Below are 26,539 nucleotides of genomic sequence, written 5' to 3'. Positions count from 1 at the left end.
TAGATTGAAAACAACAGCGGACCTACCACACTTCCCTGGGGCACTCCAGATGATACTCTCACCTCCGATGAACACTCACCATGGAGGATGTGTGTACATACTCCTGGGTCCCGAAGCGCGGGTTCGGACAGCAGTGCTCGGTTCCTCCTGCGCGCTGGCCGCAGAGTGCACGCCGCCGCCGCCGCCGCCGACGTCCCCGCGCGGCTCGTTATACCAGCCGGCCGGCCTGCCCCAGTCCCTGCGCTGCGCCACAGTCGCCGCGCGTCGCCCGAGCCGCAGACATGTCTCGCCGCCGCTCTCCTCCGCTGCTGCTGCTCGCTGCCGGCCTGCTGCTGCTACTGCTTCTGGCTGCGGCAGACGCCTCCCAGCGCAAATCCTACCGGGGGTAAGTTGCGCTGAGCGCCACCTAACGAGGCCCTCTGCCATTCGTGAAATAACACGGCCGGCTCTCGGCACGGCTCTGGGTGTCCCTCCAGCCCCTTCTACACGAGCTACTTTCTTTGTCTCAATCGACAGTTGGTGAAGCGAGTCTACTACACAACTCCTGTCGTTTTATTCCTGTACTGAGTCACGCCTGACGCGAGTGGTTGTTTCCGTTAACACGTCGGCGTCAAAATTGGCACCCGACAATGAAAGTGAGATTATTAGGGACCATCGTTTTTACGAAAAAGTCTAAATTTAGTAACAGAATTTAGGAGCAAGCAGTAATGACAGATGAAAGGTTAGATTAGATTAGTACTTGTTCCATAGATCATGAATACGACACTTCGTAATGATGTAGAACGTGTCAGGTTAATAAAAGGCGTCTATACAAGATATTACGTTACACAAAATATTACATGACACTTAATTTTTTTTTTGGGTGTGGGGGATGGGGAAATTACTCACTTACTATATCCAAAGATTCGTCTAATGAGTAGAAGGAGTTACCATTCAGAAATTCTTTTAATTTCCTTATAAATGCTATATGGCTATCTGTCAGACTTTTGATGCTATTAGGTAAGTGACCAAAGACATTTGTGGTAGCATAATTTACCCCCTTCTGGGCCAAAGTTAGATTTAACCTTGAGCAGTGAAGATCATCCTTTCTCCTAGTGTTGTAGCCATGTACACTGCTATTACTTTTGAATTCGTTCGGATTGTTAATAACAAATCTCATAAGTGAATATATATATATATATATATACATGCGGATGGATATGTGTGTGTGTGCGAGTGTATACCCGTCCTTTTTTCCCCCTAAGGTAAGTCTTTCCACTCCCGGGATTGGAATGACTCCTTACCCTCTTCCTTAAAACCCACATCCTTTCGTCTTTCCCTCTCCTTCCCTTTTTCCTGATGAAGCAACCTTGGGTTGCGAAAGCTTCAAATTTGTGTGTGTGTATGTGTGTTTTTTATTGTGTCTATCTACCAGCGCTTTCTCGTTTGGTAAGTCACAGCATGTTTGTTTTGTATATATATATTTTCCCCACGTGGAATGTTTCTTTCTGTTATATATATATATATATATATATATATATATATATATATATATATATATTGGGAGGGTACAGTGAAGATCCCTAGCTCTTTAAATAAGAGTCTGCAGCATGATCTTGGATGAGCTCCAGCAATTATTCTGATTACACGCTTTTGTGCAATGAACACTCTTTTACTCAATGATGAGTTACCCCAGGATATGATGCCATACGAAAGCAGAGAATGAAAATAGGCGTGGTAAGCTAATTTACTCAGATGTATATCGCCGAAATTTGCAGTGACCCTAATAGCATAAGCAGCTGAACTCAAACGTTTCAGCAGATCTTCAGTGTGTTTTTTCCAGTTCAACCCCTCATCAATGCATACACCTAGAAATTTTGAATATTTTACCTTAGCTACCGATTTCTGATCGAAGTCTATATTTATTAATGGAGTCATTCAGTTTACTTTGTGGAACTGTATATACTGTGATTTTTCAAAGTTTAATGAGAGCCCATTTCCAGTGAACCACTTAATGATTTTCTGAAAAATATCGTTTACAATTTCATCAGTTAATTCTTGTCTGTTGGGTGTGATAGCTACACTTGTATCATCAGCAAAAAGTAACAGCTATGCATCTTCGTGAATATAGAATGGCAAGTCATTAATTTATATTCAGAACAGTCATTAATATAAATTAAGAACAGGCGTTCAGAGTTGACTACTAGTCGCAAAAGTTTTGTTTACTACTTAAATTAGTTGATGAGGCAACACGATTCGTGGTAAGAAGCTCATCTTCAGGCTACTATGGCAATACAAAATCATTTAACAGAAGTACGCTCAGACATTTACAGTCTTCACATGTGTTGTGGTCATCGTTGTTCATATGAAATACCTGTCTTCTTGTGGTGTGTTCAGTTCCTTCCATTGCTGTGACTCATTGCATCTTATTAACCACTGTTTATAAACTTGCAACGGGCACTTAAAACACGACACAAGGAACAAATTTAGCATCTATGATTACTTCTGTGAAATATTTTTTATTGCCATTGTAGCCTGAAGATGAGGTTTGAACCTCGAAACATGTTGCGTCACTGAATAATGTAACTAAGTCAACAAATAGCTAGTATGGTAGCGGACTCTGGAAAACCTGTTCATGTTTTTAAAAGAGTAGGGGCCGATTAACAGTCAGTATGGCTTTAGAATGATAACACAAGTCTTAATGACCAAAGCAATATTCAAACTCGATATTCTTGACAAACGTCGGATTCTCCGATTTCCTGTGACCTGAAAGAATAGGAGAAGTGTGGTCCAAACATTTCAAAACATCTACATATATTTGCTCGAGAAAATTGTTTTGGTTGGCAGGAGAGCCAACACCGTGTTACTAGAGGTGGCCGAAAGGCACGCGTTTTAGCTCACGCAGGCTGGCGTTAGGTCTGGAACAGGACAAGGAAATTAGAATTTAGAAAAACGGACGTAGCTGGTGGAATACTTAACTTTAATCCGTTAATGGTGAACGTCGGTCTTGACGGTACATGATCCAATGTCAATAGTAACTGATAATGGCGCCTTGCTAGGTCGTAGCAAATGACGTAGCTGAAGGCTATGCTAAACTATCGTCTCGGCAAATGAGAGCGTATTTTGTCAGTGAACCATCGCTAGCAAAGTCGGTTGTACAACTGGGATGAGTGCTAGGAAGTCTCTCTAGACCTGCCGTGTGGCGGCGCTCGGTCTGCAATCACTGATAGTGGCGACACGCGGGTCCGACGTATAGTAACGCACCGCGGCCGATTTAAAGGCTACCACCTAGCAAGTGCGGTGTCTGGCGGTGACACCACAAAAATATACATTAACATACATATAAAACAATACTTAGTAGGTAGTTAATAGCCTATTGTTACTTTATACTTTGCGTCTAAGTGCCAAAAAAGATAAAAAAAAATGGTTCAAATGGCTCTGAGCAGTATGGGACTTAACTTCTGAGGTCATCAGTCCCCTAGAACTTAGAACTACTTAAACCTAACTAATCTAAGGACATCACACACATCCATGCCCGAGGCAGGATTCCAGACTGTTGCGCCTAGAACCGCTCGGCCACTCCGGCCGGCCCGAACAAGAGCGAAAATTATTTTTTTCGTTGAACAGAACTGAGTTTTTCACTGTTGAAACAGTTTTCATTAATAAACGCTTATCTATTTACGTTCTTATTTGTGTACAGTGTAGGCGTTTTCTTAATCCAGGTACTGTAAAACGTAAAGATATCGTTTTGGTTTAGATATACCGTCTCTCTTGTGGGAGAACCTTAGTAGGAAAAAAAACCAGGCCCTCCTGTAACGTATGAAGGTTAAGCACAGGAACTACTGTACTATTTTTACAAGGTTTACTCTAATAGATGTACTCATCACGAGGGAGGTTTGTGTATTTAATTTATTACTGTTATGCCAGACAAGGCGTCCGACCATAGATACTTACGAGGATAGTCTGAAGTTTCCTACCTCAACATGAAGGTAACGGCACTTGTCAACAAAAGTTGGGGAATTTGTTTGTGCATGCGAATTAAGGCCATTTTGGACGTTCAGTTGTTGTTTGACAATCGTTTTACTGAGTCGATGCGAGTGCTTTTGTGAAAATGGACAAAGCTGAGTATCGAGACGTCATTGGACTTTTGTTTTAGAAAGGAACCATGCCTACGCAATTTAAACGCGAGCTGGACGCTGCCTACGGTGACTTTGCACCATTATTTACCGCTGTGAAATTTTGGGCAGCTGTATTTAGACGTAGCCGTACAAGTGAATGTTCGGGACGGCCAAAAACTGGAACCACTGGCGATAACATTACTCAAGTTCACTCAGTGGTGCTACAGAACCGTCCAGTTAAAATGAGAGAGATATCAGAGGTGGTGAGCATATCTAAAGAACGTGTTTGTCACATACTGATTGACAATTTATGGATGAGAAAGCTGACCGCGCGCTGGGTGCCACGAATGCTCACTTGGAGCCGCTTTACATCTCAGCGGTTGCCATGGCGAAAATCCACGAATTGTGGTTTCGGCTACTTAACTGTCCTCCTTATTCATCAGATCTTTCCCTCGGCTAAAAGTTGAACTTGGAGGACAGAAATTTTCGTCAAATTAAAAGGCCATGACTTTCAAATCAAATCAAATGTGTGTGAATTCCTATGGGACCAAACTGCTGAGGTCATCGGTCTCTAGACTTACACACTACTTAAACTAACTAACGCTGAAGACAACACACACACCCATGCCCGAGGGGGGACTCGAACCTCCGGCGGGAGTGACCACCCGATTCGTGACATGGCGCCTCTAACCGCGCGGCCACTCCGCGCAGCCCACGGCTTTCGTAAACAACTATTTTGCGCAGAAAGACACTGTTATTTGGACGGGTTAAAGAGGTGGGAGCATCACTGGGGGAAGTGTATAGACTTACAAGGAGATTATGTTAAATAACAAAAATAATTTTAAAGAAAAAGTAATATTTCTTCAAACAACAATACAGTCAAATGGTGGTGCGTTAATTTAAAAAATTCATATTTTTGTGTTAGGTCAGACAGTTTTCAGACTACCCTCGTAGTGCTACCCGTAAGAAGCCGGAGCGGGTCGGTAGTTCATTATTACAACAGAAGTGACTTTGGATGAAGTAAGTTCCAATGTTAGAATGCGACATTACAGTCCCCTATCTCTGCATATGCGCAGTCTGCAGCATACTCAAATTTTAGAACTCCACATTCGGCATAGTCACTTGATCACTGACGTCATTTATCTACTTGCATCGTCGTTCGCGACTGATTTAGTCGCCAGCACGTGACGCGCACCCACAACGACTAATCGATTTTGACCATTCGTTCGTGTAAAACGAGCGTAGCGGGTCGCTATTAAGAACCCTCTAAAAGGTATGTTATCTATGTTGTGAGAACATTAACTCACATATCGGTCAAAATTTCTGTTTGCAGATGGCACAAGTGTCGTTGTAAAAATCGTGAAAGGGTTTGTGAACGATTTAGCGTATACGATAGTGGCGAGTAAGATTAGTTCCAGCCTTACTGAGAACAGATTGTCACGTTACTGCAGTAAAACACAGAACATACAGTTTCCGACACAGAAGTCTTCACAAAACGAAATTTTATTCGCACGCGACACTGAAATAATCATTAAATTCGATACTTTTACAAGGAGCACTCTAGAGAGATAGGCCTGAAGCTTTTAGGACTACAATCATTTGGAATTATCTCCAAACTCTGGTGTGTGTACAGGTCGTCATGCAGTTATATACCATTTCCAACACCCATTTCTTTTTGCATGCGTTCGAAACGTCTTAGTTGCTCCACGCATACTCCGTCGAGGCCGGCTGCATTGTTATTACTGCAATTGGTGATAACCATCTCCAGCTCTGTAATGGCAAAGTGTTTGGACAGCACCTCTGTCTCTTGTGGTACGTGTGGATTTACTCTCCCGTTTTTTTAGTCGTGTGTCATTGTTGTTGTTAATGTTTGGTGGTTTCCTGTTTAGTAGGGTAACTAGCTAGGCTTCTTCAGTCTCCAGGCCATTTGGCTCCTTCTAACTATGTTAGCAGTCCCCACCAGCCTTATCCATTGCTCCCTCACTCTTTTCATTCGAAGAGGCGATGAGTCTACCTGTCACGATGGTTTCTTCGCTGAAAGCATTCTTCTCAAAGGAGACATGCACTCATCCTGTAAAGCGGCTGTTTCTTGCGTGAGTCCCTATATGTAATTCGTTCTGTATCTTCTGAAGATGGTTCATCGAGGGCAGTCTTTTACAGCATCTACGAGGAAATCGTGTTTTTTATGGGACAGAGCTGATAGTTTGAATTGTTCCGTCCAGCATCCTGGGGAAATTAGGCCAGAATGCCTTTGTGAAGAAGTCTTCTCCTGAACTGTATGTTGTGACGCGATTACCAGTAGCATTTCAAACATTATCAGTCAATTTTGTGTGTTAGGAATGGGCGGGCAGACAGCCTTTTGACGTTGCGTTACCATCTCTCCGCTTATCTCCCTACTGTGCCGCTTATACAAGATTCTCGAAAGGCTACTACTTCACCGTCGAGTCGTCTCTGATTGCGAAACAGGTTGGCTCAGACCGGATAAAAACTGTACAACGCAAACACTAAATCTAATGCAGCACATCGAAATCGGTTTTAAAGACACACAAATCACGGGGCTTTTCTTTCTGGACTTTTCAGTGGCCTACGATGGAGTCAGACACCGACTACTCTTACACGAACTATACACTCTTAGCAATGACTCCAACCTTCTCCAAAATCGAAGATGCTTCACTATGTGATCAAGTATCCGGGCACATCTGAAAATGACGTACAAGTTCGTAGCGCCCTCCATCGGTAATGCTGGAATTCAATATGGTGTTGGCCCACCCTTAGCCTTGATGACAGCTTCCACTCTCGTAGGCATGCGTTTAATCATGTGCTGGGAGGTTTCTTGAGGCCGTACATTATGAACAGGTGCTCGATCGTGTTGAAAGATGCAATCGCCAGCCCCGAATTGCTCTTTAACAGTGGGAAGCAAGAAGGTGCTTAAAACATCAGTGTAGGACTGTGCTGTGATAGTGCCACGCAAAACAACAAGGGGTGCAAGCCTCCTCCATGAAAAACACGACCACATCGTAACACCACCGCCTCCGAATTTTTCTGTTGGCACTACACAAGCTGGCAGATGTTCACCGGGCATTCGCCATATCCACACCCTGCCATCGGATCGCCACATCGTGTACCGTGATTCGTCACTCCACACAACATTTTTCCACTGTTCATTCGTTCGATGTTTACGCTCCTTACACCAAGCGAGGCGTCGTTTGGCATTTACGGGCGTGATGTGTGGCTTATGAGCAGCCACTCGACCATGGAATCCAAGTTTTCTCACCTCCCGCCTAACTGTAATAGGACTTGCAGTGGATCCTGGTTAAGTTTGCAATTCCTGTGTGATGTTCTGGATAGATGTCTGCCTATTACACATTACGACCATCTTCAACTGTCGGCGGTCTCTGCCAGTCAACAGACGAGTTCGGCCTGTACGCTTTTGTGCTGTATGTGTCCCCTCACGTTTCCACTTCACTATCACATGGGAAACCGTGGACCTAGGAACGTTTAGGAGTGTGGAAATCTCGCGTACAGACGTATGACACAAGTGACACCCAATCACTTGACCACGTCCGATGTCCGTGAGTTCCGTGGAGTGCCCATTCTGCTCTCTCACGATGTCTAATGACTACTGAGGTCGCTGATATGGAGTCCCTGGCAGTAAGTAGCAGCCCAATGCACCTAATATGAAAAATGTATGTTTTTCGGAGTGGGGTGCCCGGATACTTTTGAACACACAGTGTATGTAGACTTCAGTCGCCTCCCACAGGACAGTGTACTTGCCCCATTGCTGTTAACATCTGTACTAGTGACCAGCCTCTCCCTCAAAACACCCGAAGTTTTACATATGCTGATGATTGCACCATCAACGGCAAAGCAAATATTTCTGGCGGTCATGGAGATTTACACTTTCAAGTTAAGTTGGTGTAAAGATCGACGCCGTTGGACTGTGAACGACTGGAAACGAATGATTTTGATCGATGAAGTGTGTTATACCCTGTAACAATTCGATGGAAGGGTTTGTGTTTGACAAATGCCTGGAGAACGTTACCTGTCACCAGTGAAGTACGGAGAAGGTTGTGATACGTCATGAGAGTGCTTTTCGTCGTTAGGGTGTGGTCTTCTTATTGGATTTAAGAAAGTCGTAAGTGTGGAAGAATATGGACAAATTTTACAGCATTGTTTGCTGCGCACAGTAGAGTAACAATTTGGAGATTATGACTGTTTGTATCAGCATGACAGTGGACCCTCTCGTAAAGGAACACCTGTGATGCAATGGCAAGTGAACAACAACATCCCTGAAAAGAACTTTCGCTGCAAGATTCCCGATCTGAACCCAACGGAACACGTCTTGGATGAGTTAGAATGTCGATTTAGCTCCAGACCCCAGAGTCCAACATCTCTACCCTCTCTGGTCTCTGCTCTTCAGGAAGAATGGGATGCCATTCATCATAGACATTCAGGCACAACGTTGAATGTGGTCCCATCAAAGTTAAAGCTGTCGCAAAGGCGAAGGGTGGGTACACACGATATTAATATCGACTAATAATTGCCCAGTTACTTCTGATCATATAGAATTATCAGTATCTTTGGAACAAATTGCTCCCTCTTACAAGGACAATCAGCTCACACCCACTCCTGACAAAAAACAAGTATGTGTGCTCCATCTGAAGAACAGACACTATAATAGAAACCTGTAGTTGACCTGCGAGGGCAATCCACTAGAACACCGCACAACCCAAAAATATCTCTAGGTGTCACCTTAGACAGAATGTTCACTTCCAGAAATCACAGTAATAACGTTAAACAGAAAGCTGCAGCGAGATACAATATTGTCGGCAAACCACCAGGAGCTACGTGTGGTGCACAGCCCTCAGTAATAAGGACTAGAGCCATTGCTTTACGCTATTTAGCAGCGGAGTTTGCGTGCCCATTATGCCATAAGTCATGTCATGCCAAGGGCAAGCAGGTCGACATAGCCCTTAACGAACCATGCCATTCCGTTAGAGGATGGTGTGGTCAACACCCGAAGACAAGCTCTACTGTCTTGCTGGTATCGCACAATCGGACATCCGATGGGAAGTGGCTCCTAGAAAAGAGAAAATAATGGCCACCTGCTAGACCATCATTGCTTAAATCTAGGAAAAGATTTATGAGTGCTACACATAACCTCATGATACACCGCAACCCAAGAGAGTGCACCTGTGAACATAAAGAATCGCACACCTCAGTATCTGGTTAACATCTATGGAACAACTTCTTCAGGCCATACTGAGGAGTGAACCTCCTGGAAATCTCTCACCAGACTGCACTAAGAAGTTGTAAGGTCCAAAGAAAACATGAGTAGGTGGTGCCCTCTGGACTGTGGACACTTGCGGACTGCCACCCATCCCCTGTAGTGTGACATGTGACTAAACCCCTCCACTGAGATGGATTTACACAAGGTTATCTTAAACACACTGGATGCGGCCAGGTTTTGATCCAAGCTGAAACATACGGGCTAGAGCTACTCCAGTGTTATATGTAGGCAAAATACTTTTAGATACAGTATAATACACTATCTGATAAAAATTATCTGGACGTAGATAAGTGGACATTAATTTGGGATCTGCCCACCTTTTGTCTTTATGACGGCTTGAACTCTCCTGGAGACAACGAGTGTCTGAATGTCTATGGAGGAATGGTAGCCTAGTCTTCCTCAAGAGTCGAAACCAGAGAAGGTGGTGATGTTGGATGCTACTTTCTGAAGTGAAGTCGACGTTCTAATTCATCTCAAAGCTGTTCCATTGGTTTCAGGTCGCGACTCTGGGCAGGCTAGTCCATGTCAGGAAAGTTATTGTCCCCAGACCATTGGATCACACAAACTGTCATGGCCACAGTCATGCTGATATAATCATTGTCTCCGAACTGTTACTCTACTGTACGCAGTACACAGCGCTGTGACATGTGTTCATATCCTTCCACATTGGGCGTTTTCGTAAGCGCGATAAGAGGGTCACACCCTAACCACAAAAAGCACTCCCATACCGTAACACAACCTCGTCTTACGTCACTGTTGTCATGATAACAGGTAACGTCGACACTACCCGTGATGATGTGTAACGTTCTCCAGGCATTATCCAAACCCAAACTCTTCCATCGAAGTGACACAGTATACAGTGTGATTCATCAATCCAAATCACTCGTTTCCAGTCATCCATTGTCCAGTGGCATCGCTCTTTACACCAACTCAAGCGTCGCTTAGCAGTGATGAAAGGAATGTGAGGCTTATAAGGAAGTGCTTGATCATTATAACCCATTCTTTTCAACTCCCTACGCAACTTCCGCAGGATTTTTTTATTTGTCTTTCCTTTGTGTCCATTTTCATAAAATTCTGCCCTACACGCCATATTGTCCACATTTATTTTCATACCCCATTCCCTACACTCTCTTTAATCTGCGTCAGCTTGTATATCATAACCTATTCGTGTTGAGAGGATATTACCTGGTCATCCGTGAATAAAATCCAGTGAATTTATCGTCACCAATCTTTATTCCTACGCCTGAGCGTTTCCTGTATCAGCCATTCAGCGCCTGTTCCAAATAAATTTAAACTGAATAGGGGAGATCGACAACATATTTTTCAAAAATATTTAAATGCTTTAACTCGTCGCCTTGTTAACCCTTTCATAGTTGAAATTTATTTCGCCTATATTTCAATAACAAAACGTTAAAAACTGTTTTCCTTTGCGATAAATAATACACTTTCACAACAAAAAAGTTTTTTAAGCTAACCGATTTTGAAAATCGATGAAGTGGGACACATGTGGTCCACGGACCGAGATATATCCATGTTTTCATGTGAACCAAGGAATTTCAGTGTTAAATTTTTAATTTGAGAATTATTTTATCAGGATGGCAATTACGGAAAAAAATATAAAAAAATCATACCAAAACACATTTATTCTCCTGAGAAGGAGATAATTTGATCTGCTTTCGTGAAACAGACACACTATAAATACACGCCGCCCAATTTGATCGCTCACAGCCTTCTATATATCGACCCCATGGTCTATAGCATTTTTATCAAAGTTCTGAAAGCATCTCGCTACATGCTAGCGTTAGATAGATATAAAGTAAAGACATCCCAACCATAAAAACCGCGTACTATTTTAGTGTAACATATGTGTCCCATTAACCACGAAAGGGTTAAAATAATGTAATCTCTAATTCAATTGCTCATATTTCCGTTTATGTGTAAGATTAAAATTAATAGAAAGATAATTCTCACACAATGATTGATTCTTGAATGATTTCCTAATTGTTTTGGTTTGTGTAGCTGATTGTGAAATGCGGTGTAATATTTGCTGTTATTGAAGCAGAAAGTGGTAAAATGCTATAGAAGACCTATTTTTATTCTCTCTTCGGCACTCACCTACAAATTTTGCAAAGACGGTAAAATCTTCTTACCTGTCTCTTTCGTTATTGAAGGGAGTATAAAACCCCAAACATGAAATGGATTATTCAAGGAATGTCAACTCGCAAATTTTTTTTTACATTTTTTAAAGGTATTTTAAATTTGAAACTTGTGCAATTCCTTATCCAAATTTAGTCACGTTGAGCGGCTTTGGTTCTCTAATCTGGGACTCTGGCTGCTGATAATTCTACCCTCGTAGAGGACGTGTTACGTATTCAAAAGCTCAGTCTAGTTATCGGCGACAAGCAGGTCAACCTGAAGGTTCTTCGAGAAGAGTCAGCTGTGGTAAACATATGGTTAAAACACCAGAGGTGTAGAACACAACATTAAGTCCGTACAAATCTTGATACTGAATAATAAATCAACGTCGACAGGGCAGAAGACATTATTTTACTGCAATATGCACAGTCAGTGTTTTTATTTCCTTCAGTGATATGCTCACGTTTAGTTCAACGTTATAGTCTGTTGTATATTTGCAGGGACTTTAATACACGAAATGTATGTTTGTTTTCTATTACCACCTGCTCCATCGGTCAACCTCTTCAGAGGCTCATCTCTTCACGAACGTTATGTCGTCCGAAAGTGGATTACATTAAACTGTTAGCATGTCATTAGATGATTTTTAAACAGCGTAATTAGATTACTGGTTGTTCCAAAAGATCAAAATTATTTTTGTGAAACACTAAGTTTGAATATCGATCAGCTCACGAACTGAAATGAAACAAAAGTAACAAAGGAAAATGGTAACGTATTTAAAGCATATGGTAAAAACTGTGCTACTTAATGCATTAACCAGACAGGCAGAAGATTTCTGGCACGTTTCGAACGGTACACGGATGCCTTTCGTCTGAATCATTTGTGTATATCAGCCATAGCTAACCATATGTACACCTATAGACTTGTGGTTAATGACATAAATGATAAGCTGAAAAGGAAGCAGAAGACATGTTCCTGATCTTTTCTAAGAACTGAAAATTTACTTACACTTCTTAAAACTAAATATTGACACGCTTAATGAAAACAACTATGTTTAGCAGTCAGATTTTTTAGAGAATTTTGAAGGTACATTTCTGGACAAGAAGAAAAAAGTTAAAAGTATGTCATGAAATTACTGCCTGATAGAACATATGATCTATGAATCGACAGTGTCAAAGAATCTTTGAAACAGCTGATTGTATTGTACACCTGTAACATAGAACATACGATCTATGAATCGACAGTGTCAAAGAATCTTTGAAACAGCTGATTGAATTGTACACCTGTAACATACTTTCTCTGTGTCAGCGTCTACTGAAAAAATGACGAATGTATATCTTAATTCAAGTATAGTGCGAGTAGAAGTGTACAAACGTGTAGCTATAGTTAATGTTCGCTGTATGTGTACTGTCCTCTGTATTCAAATATCTTTAATGTATTTTTTTGAATTTACGAGTAAAAAATTTGTAATTTAAAAATATTTTCGTAACAGGTTCAGGAGTTTCCAAAATTTATCCAGGAGAATGCGATGAATTTAAGAAGTGCTTGAAGATGAAGCCACTGAGTTTGAAATGCATTGCGCATGAACTAAAAGTGTGGCTGAAGTAACATTTTATTTGCCTCTGACTCGTCAGACACTGTCCATCACGGATGCCATTCTTCACTCCATTATACCGCTGATTGTTTACATCTATACATTACCAGCACTTTATCTTTTATTTTGTAGGAGTCTTACATACTGGCCGCCCGACAACTCTTCTATTCCATCAATGGAAGAGTCAATGACTGATTTAGTAGGATGAGTCCAATCAACTTGTAAACTTCCTTGTGTGAGAAAAAAAGCAGTTCAAAGCGTTGACAGACTCATGACCAAAATTCATCCTTCTCGCACTTGTAAAATAGAACACAGAGAAAGCGATAATTTCCGTCCACAGAGGGTGTGCTGTAAGCACAAACAAGCTGGAAACCTGCAGTCCTTTAAACAGACAACGGTGGTGAGTTTTGTAACATATATTTCAAAATGGCAATGGACGGACGTGGTATTCATCATTACTCCTCATTCACACAGCTGAAAACGTGTATCATGGAGTGGATGACTATAAAAAATCGTATGCGGATGAAATTTAACTTCCTCCCATTGGTCATAGTGTCAATAGTATTATAACCAATAAGGCAAAAACTATACACAGAAGAATGAAGGCATAGGACTACGTTTAAATTTGTCTGTGTTGTACAGAATTCGTTGAAGTCTGCTATTGCTTTACGAAATGTAAGTTAGTTTTAGCCTGCATGGTTTTATCAACTGAAAAAGCTGCAATACGCTGTCCTACACCAATAGCCCTTATCACACGTATTGCTTTTGCTTTATCAGCTAAAATTCGATCTGTAACGTGACGTCCTAGAGGATCTTTATTTGCTACATATACGGTGTCGTCTTCCAAACACGTCTTGTCCAGAAGATTAATATCCTTATCACCGCGCGCTTTTATAAAATAACACATTATCAACTTCAGTTACGTTTATTTTCAAATATTTATTGTCGGTATGCGTTTCTTCAGCCTGCTGCCGTCAAGTTCCTATCCGTTATTTATACATTGGTGTCCAAAATGAAGGCAACAAACAGAAACTTTGCAAGGCTGCTTTTATTTTTCCACAAAACAGTATAAACATGTGATAGTAAAGTAGGAACTATGTAAGAATACAGTAAGTGCAACATATATAACGATAGAGAAAAATGTTCTTCTTATTTTCCAACTTAACGGATTTGCACACACATTCAGACAACTGGTTAATGTGCTCAGTATGGGGTGTGACCACCACTGGCAGCAATACAGGCCTAACAACGACGGGGCATGCTGTGAATGATGTCATCGTCTCATGTTGAGGCAATAACGCCCGTTCATCCTGCAGCGCTGCTGGCATGTCTCGGAGAGTGGTTGGTGGATGCTGACGTGATGCAACCGTGTCCCTAGTGAATCCCACACGTTCTCTATGCGATTCAAAAGCAGAGAGCGAGCAGGCTACGCCATGCGTGCAGTATCTTCCGTTTCCAAGAAAACATCAACCACCTGTGCTCTATGAGGTCGAGCATTATCGTCCATCAATGCGAAGTCTGGGCCCACAGCACATCGCAACAAAGGCACATGAGATCCCAAGATCTCGTCACGGTGCTGGACAACAGTTAAACCTTGCCGACTCACCCGTGAAAATCCACGAAGAGGTGTTCGAGTGGTCAACATAATCCCTGCCCACACCATTCGGCTTCCCCCTCGATATCTGTCACTTTCCACAACGTTTGAGTCCCGAAATCACGTTCCAAGTTCGCTCCATATGTGAATCCGTCGCGAATAACTCTCCACACCAAATTGGCACTAATCTGTGAAAAGAGGATTGGTCCACTGTTAGACCGTTCAGGTGGCATGTTGACGACTCCACTCCAGATATTCCCTACTGTGAACACGCGTCGGAGGTACACAAACAGCAGGTCTCCAATAATAAGGGTTACTCTGCTGAAGCCTTCTGTACACAGTTTGCCCGGTACAACATATCCAGTGGATGACGCGAGGTCAGATGCCAATTGCCGTGCAGTACCAAGGCGGTAACGTCGTGCCTTGTCAGCCAAATAACGTCCTCTCTATCTGATTTCTGCCGGCCGTGGTGGCCAAGCGGTTAAAGGCGCTACAGTCTGGAACCGCGCGGCCGCTGCGGTCGCAGGTTCGAATCCTGCCTCGGGCATGGATGTGTGTGATGTCCATAGGTTAGTTAGGTTTAAGTAGTTCTAAGTTCTAGGGGACTGATGACCTTAGAAGTTAAGTCCCATAGTGCTCAGAGCCATTTGCACCATTTTATTTTATCTGATTTCACACGTGGTCGGCCCTGCCCTGGTCTTCGGAATACTGTCCCGACCTCTATAAACTGTCGCCACATCCGAGAAGCAACAGGACGAGATATCTTAGCCATCGGGCCAGATCAGTTTGCGACTGTCCTGCTTCCGTTCTTCCTCTGGCCCTCCACTGCAGAGAGTCTGGCAGGCGTTTTCTCTGTGCCATAACTGCACCGTCTGTGACTGTGTATACAGCCTATGTGGATGTGGGACTACCCACAAACACTACCTCGTTTATTATGTGCCCTGACGTCGTCGTTGACTTGGTTGTCCGTTGACTCGAATGCCATCTTCCGTGCAGAACACTATCGTGCGAACGTCTGTTGACAGTTTGTATGATCATATCGCGAATTAGGCGCAGGACGGGGAAATAGAGGTTTGTTGTTTTAATTTTGGACAGCAGTGTACATCAATTGTTGACTACAGATTCTTGTGAAGCGCGAAAAGAGTATTTGATGTGTATGTGATTAAAGTTGTGTTCCGAAATGGTTCGCTCTGTCGATAAAGATAAATTTATGTTAGCGCGCACCATTCTGTGTATTGTATATTTAAATAAATGCATTGTTATCCTTATTTATATGTTATTGGACCATATTTTTATTTGGTATACAGAGCACAAGAATAAGCTAAATATCATCGTATCACACTTTCTGATCAAGTTTTTTAGTTTCCAAACGTTCTTTAACTGCTGAGATAATAGAGATTACATTTTCTAAGAAAATATACAGAGTAAGAATACAAACAATTTTGTACAATCGTGGAAAATGTTACACGGTGGAATTATTACTATCTTATTCAATTCTTTTTTATGAGGCAAGTAGTCACTAACTACCTAAGACATGATTCCAGAATGAGATTTTCACTCTGCAGCGGAGTGTGCGCTGACATGACTGGACAAAAATTTCTTTTTGCTCTTTATACTTACCGGAACAGTTACTCAACTTTTTTTTTTTTAAAGGGAAGCTGACATTATTTCCTTCCAGCCTGTCCCTGAGCAGTATGTACCGCAGCGTTTGCCATCGATAAGTGTTATATATAAAACTGGGATAGGTGCTGGAATACAGTTTCGACACGTTACCAGTGCCGCAAGATTTTCTCCGACACAAAACGATTTAAACATGTACTGTTAGCTTCTTCATCAACTGTAGTCGAATGTGGTGTAAAACAGAAGAGAAGAGTACATGTAAAAATTGTGTGAGTCCTTCAACTACCTTACAGGGAATCACTACGTCAAGTGTGATAATTGCATTCTTAATTCAAACTCTGGCAGATGTAAGCGACGTTATTTCCTTAACTGGCGGAACTGTTGCACCGTTGCTATGCTCAAGATGATAATGTCACCACTAAACGCTCAAATAATGCTTCAAGGGAGAAGGTAGCGGTAACAGCAGCTGTTGACGACAAGTTGTATCTAAACCTGTACCGACGTGACATGCGTCTATCAGCGAATTAATTAATAAAAGGCTTTCTCTTCGATATTTTACCCAGATTTGGATACTATTAAATATGACAAAATATTTCATTCTCCTAGATTCGATTCGTAATTCGTGCGAGATGCATAGCTATGATTTTGTGACAAAAATACCACGTAATTACGATGTCTCAAGATGTCTCGGAACTCACTAGGTTTCATACATTAAAAAGTTATTTTAGCTAGTGCTTTGATTTATTTGGAGATTCACGATCACCCACAGAATTATGACAATACTTTACAACCAAATCGACATGAACAGCTTTAAGTTCGTAGACGACGTTTGTGAGCGCTGTAAATAACAGTGTAACGATAATCGTTCATCCCCACAGATATCTCACAATAACAACTTGTCACTCTCGCGGGCGCTGAAAATCTCCTGAATAACAACTTATCTTCGCACTCGCAGGTGACACATAAAGAGACAACTTTTGTCAACTATGGAAACATATCAGTTGGTGCAGTCCTTACTCCTAAGAACATAAGTGAACTGCTTGCACATAATGGAATAACACACATTTGTGTTTGATATCTGCCTATCTGAAATACTTAGAAAAGTATGTATAAGGTATAGAGAGGGTCAATTAATATAGATTGTGTACAAGAACGAAGAGGGAACGATATGAATAGAAGACCAAGAGAGGAAAGTTCGGATTAAAACTGGTCATAAGACAAGGATGCGGTCTTCCTCCTTTGCTGTCCAACCTTTATATCGATGAAGCAAAGAACGAATTACAGAAAAGGTTAAAAAGCGGGATTAATATTCAGGGGAAAAATGTAAATGTCGTGTGGAATTGACGTCTGGGATATCCCACGGGAAGGGTTCAGCTGTCTGTTGGAAACGGTGTTGTTCATCCGCGCATGTAGGCCCTTTCCTTGTTTATATCTGAGACCTGTGTCGCATGTATATTTGTAAAGTGAAAGTAAGTGTAATGGATGTGTGTATAGTGTCAGTGTAGTGTTACGTTTGTGTTGTATGATGATATTCAGAGAAGGGAAAAGGTGAAACCCAATGCCGGTAAATAGATTAACGCCTCTCGAAGCAACAAGGGGGCACCGAGCTTAAAGCCACGATCCGACAGACGGTTTACCATGAACGGTGTCACAAGCCCTCACTTCACGGGAACTAGATAGAAATTGGGAATTTAAACCAGGTCATTGGTCCAAAGACGGGCGTCAGGTTCTTTACACCATTATACACCCTTGCTGGATGAATAGTGGCAGTGGAGCTTTCATCCACCTCCAGGATTCGAACCGGCTTATCTCGAAATCGAACGCCACCACACAGGCGTTCGTCAGCGATCTCGGCTATGGAGGCGGGTAATTCAAGGTGAAAGGACATCGATGACGTCGCTATCCTCAGTGAATGTGGGGCAGAATGAACAGTTGGTGACCACGGAATACGGATTGATAGTAAACTAAAGATAGGAGGAAATATTGAGAAGTATAGAAAAGGAAGCTAAGGGTGAACTTAACTGACTACTGGAGACTGCTTAGTCCCCAGCTTGGAAGGAGAACAAGGCTTGACGGACGAAGGAAACAGGATGTAAGAGGCAAATTAGTGTAGACAAGGAGAGAGTTCATCGTCAAACTACTAGTATCAAACGTAAGCTTTAATTTTAGGAAGAAAATTTTGAAGAATGTACTTATGGAGCACAGCATTTTGCAGAAATGTGTCTGGACTGTGGGTGAACCAGAAAAAACAGAATTTCGTTTTTAGTGTAACAGAAGGCTGGTAAAAATTAATTTGATTACTAAGATAATGATGCGCTTCTCTGTGGAATCGGCGAGGAAATGAATGCGTTACTGAATGGAAGAAGGGACAGGACGATAGGACATGTGTTTATAAATCAGGAAATAACTCCACCTTAAGGGAGTTGTGGTGGGTAATCACTGTAGGGGAAGACTAAGATTGGAATATATATTATAGGTAATTGGGGACGTTCAGTGTAAGTGCTAGTGTGACGTAAATAAATTAGCACAGGAGAGGAAGTCGTTGCAGGCTGCATGAGACCAGTCAGAAGTTATCTTAAAATGTCTGTTTTTACTCGAGCTGGTATGTTGGTTCGAGCATCAGATCGATATGTACCGCGCAAACGTTTTTAATTCACGTGAGTATGATGTGGTCCAGCAGACATGCCGCGATGGTAACAGTGGTTCCCGTCAGAACCCTGAAGTTAAACGCTGTCGGGCTAGGCTAGCACTTGGATGCGTGACCGTCCAGGTCTGCCGAGCAGTGATGGTGAGCGAGCTGCACTCAGGCCAATTGACTGAGAAATAGCGGCTCCGGTCAGGTAAACTGACAACGGCCGGCAGAGCGGTATGCTGACCACATGCCGCTGTGTATCCACAGTTATTGCGCCTATTGGCTAAAGATGACACGGCGGTCGGCTGGTACCGTTGATCCTTCCGAGGCTGTTTGGACGGCGAGAGGGACTTTTTTTGGAGTATGATGCCACCTCTGTATTGGCAGTGATACCTCAAGCAATTGTAAGAGCTTCAACGTTGGGAGCAACTACGAAGTCACGCCCAGCTCGATTGTTAGTTAGTTAGCGACATGTTCCGTCGATCATACAATAAAAGTTGTGATTTGGAACGTGTCAACTGAAAAAATCATAGAACAAAAATACAAAAAGACGAAAAACCATTCTCAGATTTCGGTATAAATAACTATTTCTGCTCAATAATTCCTCTTTGTATAGAAGGAGACATTAAGGAGAAACATCTTTAAGCCGCTATGTGTCAGGCATTTTATTTCCATGGGGAGAATGTCAAGCATTTTTTTAGCTGTATATGTTACCCATTTCTACGCGAAAGTTAAGTTCATCAGAGAGTAATGCAGATAATTTTTCCTTCTAAAGCTGTACTTACGAACACCTCTGTCATCATTTGTTGATAAAATTTCATAAATGAATAAATGTACTGTGAGGATGTAGTTAAAATTCCTATTTGCTTAAAGAGTTACCTGCAAGACGTACATCTGTGAACCCCACATATAATTCTAATTACTTTCTTTTGTGCAATGAATAATTTTTGTCTCAGTGAAGAGTTACTTCAAAATGTAATGCAAGTTCGTAAAAATAGAAATGCAAATTCCAAGTAACATGTAACAGTATGCATTTTCAAGGGGACCTTACGGACTACTCTGCCCTCTTCAGATTTCTTCATACGTTTAGGATTTGCAAGTCAGTGACCGATGTAGCCTTCGCAGACAAACTAATAAATTGTAAATTAAAATTCTCAAAAATTATCTGAGAAAGTATACAGATTGAGTATTAGTTAAAAAATTTCCATTCACCTGAACCACGGCTAAAAATGTCAGTTGAACCTTGCTCTGTTACACAGTCAAAGAATGGTCACTATCTTCATCGAAGATGCTTATCTCTTAACAACATTGGAATATCTGCGAGGAGAAATATTCTCGTTAATGTTATCTTAATCACATCTCTCTCTCTCTCTTTCTCTCTCTCTCTCTCTCTCTCTCTCTCTTCTCGCAGCAACACCATACGCGGACAGCCTAAAATGTTCTTACATAGAATGACGTAAATTAAACTGAAGAAACAACAGATAACAGTGTGTGCTTTCAGGGCCAACTCGGAGTCTACTAAATATAGGTAAATCATTATTTTTACTTGAATCATTTAATGTCTTATTCGTGAGGTGCCACGGACAGTAACTTTTTTACTTTAATGCCTTTGTCCCAGACACAGCAGAAAATGAAATACGCGTATAATATAAGACAGAGCAGTGGCTGAAAGCGTGTCGTTCGCTCTGACGCCTACGTCACAAGAAATGAGTCCAGAGGCTAAAATATCTGCACATCAGTGAAGAACCACATCTGAGAATCGAAAATTAAACAGCGATAAGTTAAACTATCTGTCTCCCTCTGAACTTCAAAGGTACCTATCTGAGCAAAACTTGTATTAATATTCCATAAAAATAATAGTTGTTTGGGTTATGATATTATACCGAACATGAGTTACCTAAAGCAACACGACAAAGTTTTCAAAAAGACTTGAAAAAGTCAAATTCTAAGATTTGTTAACGTAGTTGCCTATTGCTGCGTGCATAGCGCACTGGTCTTGTAATCGTCAAGCCGATGTTTGGAGTCTCGTTAGGAGCAACTTCTTTTATTTAAATTCTATATTTATTAAGAAATGAAAATGTTAATTAACAAATTTTGAATCACGATTTTTTAATAAAAATAACGTATTTTTATATTTAGTTACGAATCACATGAAAATAAGAATATTCACAGTTAATTAAAATTTGCTACAGAAGCGCAGATCATCAAATGCAAAATAAAAGCCTTTAGTTATTTGCAGAGTCGAAGTGTAATTGACGTATTATACTTTTGTTTTATTTAACGAAAAGGGATTTTGCACAACTGTCACCAAATTTAATTTATTGTCGTACGAACAATAATTAGGACTAAACATAAAATGATATTATTTTCAATAAATTTTTGTAAATTAACTTTTCCATTTGACAATAAATATAAATATAAAATTTAAATGAAAGTAACAACAGTTGCGATTAATGAGAACCGAATCACCAACTTCACGATTGCAAGTCTTGTTCCCTACCCACTTTTCCTTGCCGTTTCAGAAAATACTGAATTTATTCAGCAGCAGGTACTACAAATCTTTTACATAGACTTTAAATAAAAGATTTAAATAAGATGAATAAATGATAAAAAACTTATCTCTTTTCTATTTGTTGTTGAGGATTTATTTAGTTTTTCGCCATGTGTTGTTTAAAGTCGTTCATAGACTCTCCTCTCTCGTTGAACAACGTGAGTGTTCATATCTTGTGTGTTGGCAACACTTTGACGTCCATTTACATTATTTTCTTGCTGTTTATTTCGTTGACTGTCGTTGACATCAGACCCGCAATTTTAAATTTTATCGATTTCCACCCGCCCGTAATTTGAGAGCAACCTATTGTTCTGTCTGTGGAAGTGCCAACAACTCCACAGTACTGGCAGTGCGGATGATTAATCCGTTTTAGTCTGTGGTGTTGCGTAGCTGTGAGGGATTAAATCATTTATAAAGATATAGGCTGGTGTTCACGACCTTGAACGTATGGATTGGTCGGAAAATTGACCAGCCCGTCTTCCAGTTTGAGACTTTATGTTTTATATGATTTGCTGAGGGACACGAATCTTTATCCCAATGGTTTCCATTATTTTCTTTGTCGTGTCTTGGAGTTGGGAGTCTTCCCTAAACCATACACTACTGGCCATTAAAATTGCTACACCACGAAGATGACGTGCTACAGACGCGAAATTTAACCATCAGGAAGAAGATGCTGTGATATGCAAATAATTTGCTTTTCAGAGCATTCACACAAGGTTGGCGCCGGTGGCGACACCTACACCGTGCTGACATGAGCAAAGTTTCCAACCGATTTCTCATAAACAGCAGTTGACCGGCGTTGCCTGGTGAAATGTTGTTGTGATGCCTCGTGTAAGGACCACAAATGCGTACCATCACGTTTCCGACTTTGATAAAGGTCGGATTGTAGCCTATCGCGATTGCGATTTATCGTATCGCGACATTACTGCTCGCGTTGGTCGAGATCCAATGACTGTAAGCAGAATATGGACTCGGTGGGTTCAGGAGGGTAATACGGAACGCCGTGCTGGATCCCAACGGTCTCATATCACTTGCAGTCGAGATTACAGGAATCTTATCCACATGGCTGTAACGAATCGTGCAGCCACGTCTCGATCCCTGAGTCAACAGATGGGGACGTTTGCAAGACAGCAAGCATCTGCACGAACAGTTCGACGACGTTTGCAGCAGCATGTACTATCAGCTCGGAGACCATGGCTGCGGTTACTCTTGACGCTGGATCACAGACAGGAGCGCCTCGGATGGTGTACTCAACGACGAACCTGGGTACATGAATGGCAAAACGTAATTTTTTCGGATGAATCCAGGTTCTGTTTACAACATCATGATGGTCGCATCCGTGTTTGGCGTCATCGCGGTGAACGCACATTGGAAGCATGTATTCGTCATCGCCATACTGGCATATCACCCGGCTTGATGGTATGGGGTGCCATTGGTTACACGTCTCGGTCACCTCTTGTTCGCAGTGACGGCACTTTGAACAGTGGAAGTTATATTTCAGATGTGTCACGACCCGTGGCTCTACCCTTCATTGGATCCCTGCGAAACCCTACATTTCAGCAGGATAATGCGCGTTCGCATGTTGCCGGTCTTGTAGGGGCCTTTCTGGATACAGAGAATGTTCGACTGCTGCCCTGGCCAGCACATTCTCCATATCTCTCACCAATTGAAAACGTCTGGTCAATGGTGGCCGAGCAACTGGCTCGTCACAATACGCCAGTCACTACTTTTGATGAACTGTGGTATCGTTTTCAAGCTGCATGGGCAGCTGTACCCGTACACGCCATCCAAGCTCTGTTTGACTCAATGCCCAGGCGTATGAAGGCCGTTATTACGGCCAGAGGTGGTTGTTCTAGGTACTGATTTTTCAGGATCTATGCACCCAAATTGCGTGAAAATGTAATCACATGTTAGTTCTAGTATAATATATTTGTCCAATGAATACCCGTTTATCATCTGCATTTCTTCTTGGTGTAGCAATTTTAATGGCCAGTAGTGTATGTTGTGGTTTGCAGGCACCCTCCAGTCACCTATATTTTCTGTCGTGATTCCCCACAGTCTTTTGTAAACCTAACTGTCAAGTTTGTAACCTGGGTGCATTTATGAGATTCTTCACCCCAAGACCTGAACATTTTGCCTCACAATCTGTTAAGGCACAGTTATCAACAATGACAATGCTCTGCAGAACTTAAAGTAGATCTACATAAAGTGACGTAACATGTTAACTACACGCTGGTAATGAATGTAAGCGCGGGAACATACTGCCGCTCCCAATCGTGCAGAGAAAGCTTGACATCACATGACGTGATGTCAGCGTGACTAATAGCGGCAAATAGAGTGGCGCGGGAACACGAGACAGTTGAAGGAACGGGAAAAAGACAGTGCGTGTCAACCAGTAAGCAGTTACAGGGAGCTGTTGTAGTGTTCTTCATTACATCATTGCCCAAAGACAACATCTGGGTGACTTCATACGAGGAAGCATCATCGGGAGACTGGGAGAAAGGCGAAGTGTGGTGAATGTAGCCCAGAAGTTTGGTATCGTTCACAGTCTTCATGTGCAAGGATGACGTTCATCCCCAAGGTCAGCAATGCCAATTTCATCACCAGATGACCGCTACGTTGTGCAACAGGTAAGAAGGGCCACACGTAAAACAGCGAATGTAATTGCAACCACATTTAACAGGACTCCAAGGCACGCAATCTCAATCTCCACACTGGCACGGCGACTGCTTGGGATGACGTCTTTGTCCGACGACCAGTATGTTGTGTTCTCTTAACCCCGGTACACCGGCGGCACCGTTTGCGATGGTGCAAAGAGCGCAGAGAGTGGACCAACGTGGAGTGGTGACACGTGCTCTTCTCGGATGAGGGCAGATTCAGTATGAGTAGCTACTCTAGACGTACCGTCCGCAGCTCGTGGTCTCGCGGTCGCGTTCTCGTTTCCCGAGCACGGGGTCCCGGGTTCGATTCCCTGCGGGGTCAGGGATTTTCACCTGTCTCGAGATGATTGGATGTTTGTGTTGTCCTCACCATTTCATCATCATTCATGAAAGTGGCGAGATTGGACTGAGCAAAGATTGGGAATTTGTACGGGCGCTGATAACCGGGCAGTTGAGCGCCCCACAAACCAAACATCATCATTTAGACATACCCTCATACAGCGAGAGGTGGAAACACGTAATGCACCCAGGAACACTTGCGAACAAGGTCGTTTTGGTTCAAAAAATGTTCAAGTGTGTGTAAATCTTATGGGACATAACTGCTAAGGTCATCAGTCCCTAAGCTTACACACTACTTAATCTAAATTATGCTAAGGAAAAACACACACACCCAAGCCCGAGGGAGGACTCGAACCTCCGCCGGCACCAGCCGCACAGTGGTCGTTTTGGTGATCCAAGTGTTATGATACGAGGAGGCATTGCATGGACTACCGGTCTCCACCTTTTTGATCGTGATACACTCACCGTTCGACGTTTCTATGGCACTATACTTCTTCCTCATGTGCGTCTTCTCAGGGATGCATCCGGCCCTGATGCATACACGACTGCATCGAACAGTGCATGTGGAAGAGCTCTTGGAGTGAGAGGATGTTCGGCACATGGACAAGACTGCCAGTACCCCCCATTTAAGGCCAACCGAGCACATGTTGGATTCGTTGGGGTGATATATTGCATAGCGGTTCTAGGCGCTCAGTCCGGAGCCGCGCGACTGCTACGGTCGCAGGTTCGAATCCTGCCTCGGGCATGGATGTGTGTGGTGTCCTTAGGTTAGTTAGGTTTAAGTATTTCTAAGTTCTAGGGGACTGATGACCATAGATGTTAAGTCCCCTAGTGCTCAGAGCCATTTGATATATTGCAGCACGTCCACAGGCACAACGTCCATTCAATAGTTGTCAATCGCGCTGGTAGAGGAACGGGACGCACTATCACAACAATTCGTTACCAACTTTGCGGACAGCACGGGAGCACGTTGCAGAGCATGCGTTGTTCTCTATGATGCTGACAGACCCAGTTAAAAGCAATGGCGCTCCTTTCGTAAGGTCCAGGAGACCATCATGAATCACGATGACTTAAGTGCAATTGTTGTTGTTGTAGTCTTCAGTCCTGAGACTGGTTTGATGCAGCTCTCCAAGCTACTCTATCCTGTGCAAGCTTCTTCATCTCCCAGTACCTACTGCAACCTACATCCTTCTGAATCTGCTTAGTGTATTCATCTCTTGGTCTCCCTCTACGATTTTTACCCTCCACGCTGCCCTCCAATGCTAAATTTGTGATCCCTTGATGCCTCAAAACATGTCCTACCAACCGATCCCTTCTTCTAGTCAAGTTGTGCCACAAACTTCTCTTCTCCCCAATCCTATTCAATACCTCCTCATTAGTTACGTGATCTACCCACCTTATCTTCAACATTCTTCTGTAGCACCACATTTCGAAAGCTCCTATTCTCTTCTTGTCCAAAGCATTTATCGTCCATGTTTCACTTCTATACATGGCTACACTCCATACAAATACTTTCAGAAACGACTTCCTGACACTTAAATCTATACTCTATATTAACAAATTTCTCTTCTTCAGAAACGCTTTCCTTGCCATCGCCAGTCTACATTTTATATCCTTTCTACTTCGATCATCATAAGTTATTTTGCTCCCCAAATAGCAAAACTCCTTTACTACTTTAAGTGTCTCATTTCCTAATCTAATTCCCTCAGCATCACACGACTTAATTCGTCTACATTCCATTACCCTCGTTTTGCTTTTGTTGATGTTCATATTATACCCTCCTTTCAAGACACTGTCCATTCCGTTCAACTGCTCTTCCAAGTCCTTTGCTGTCTGACAGAATTACAATGTCATCTGCGAACCTCAAAGTTTTTATTTCCTCTCCATGGATTTCAATACCTACTCCAAATTTTTCTTTTGTTTCCTTTACTGGTTGCTCAATATACAGATTGAACAACATCGAGGATAGGTTACAACCCGGTCTCATTTATCGCACGTGCACATAAGTGCAATTATTGGCTTTGAATAA

At 42.3% G+C, this 26,539-nt stretch overlaps 1 protein-coding gene across 1 annotated transcript in view; it reads left to right on the top strand.

The window, feature by feature from the left end:
• The first annotated feature begins 261 nt into the window (after positions 1-261).
• The window catches only part of LOC126187702 (carboxypeptidase B-like), a 153,742-nt gene continuing 127,464 nt past the window's right edge, over positions 262-26,539 (top strand). Inside the window, exon 1 of the mRNA XM_049928944.1 lies at positions 262-385. Within this exon, the coding sequence (XP_049784901.1) occupies positions 282-385 (104 nt within the window). The 5' untranslated portion in view covers positions 262-281. The remainder of the gene's footprint in view (positions 386-26,539) is intronic.

Source organism: Schistocerca cancellata, chromosome 5 (genome assembly GCF_023864275.1).
Source record: "Schistocerca cancellata isolate TAMUIC-IGC-003103 chromosome 5, iqSchCanc2.1, whole genome shotgun sequence".
NCBI classification, from domain to species: domain Eukaryota; kingdom Metazoa; phylum Arthropoda; class Insecta; order Orthoptera; family Acrididae; genus Schistocerca; species Schistocerca cancellata.
The sequence above is the reverse complement of the archived record's forward strand: the minus strand, read 5'-3'. Positions and strand labels throughout refer to the sequence as shown.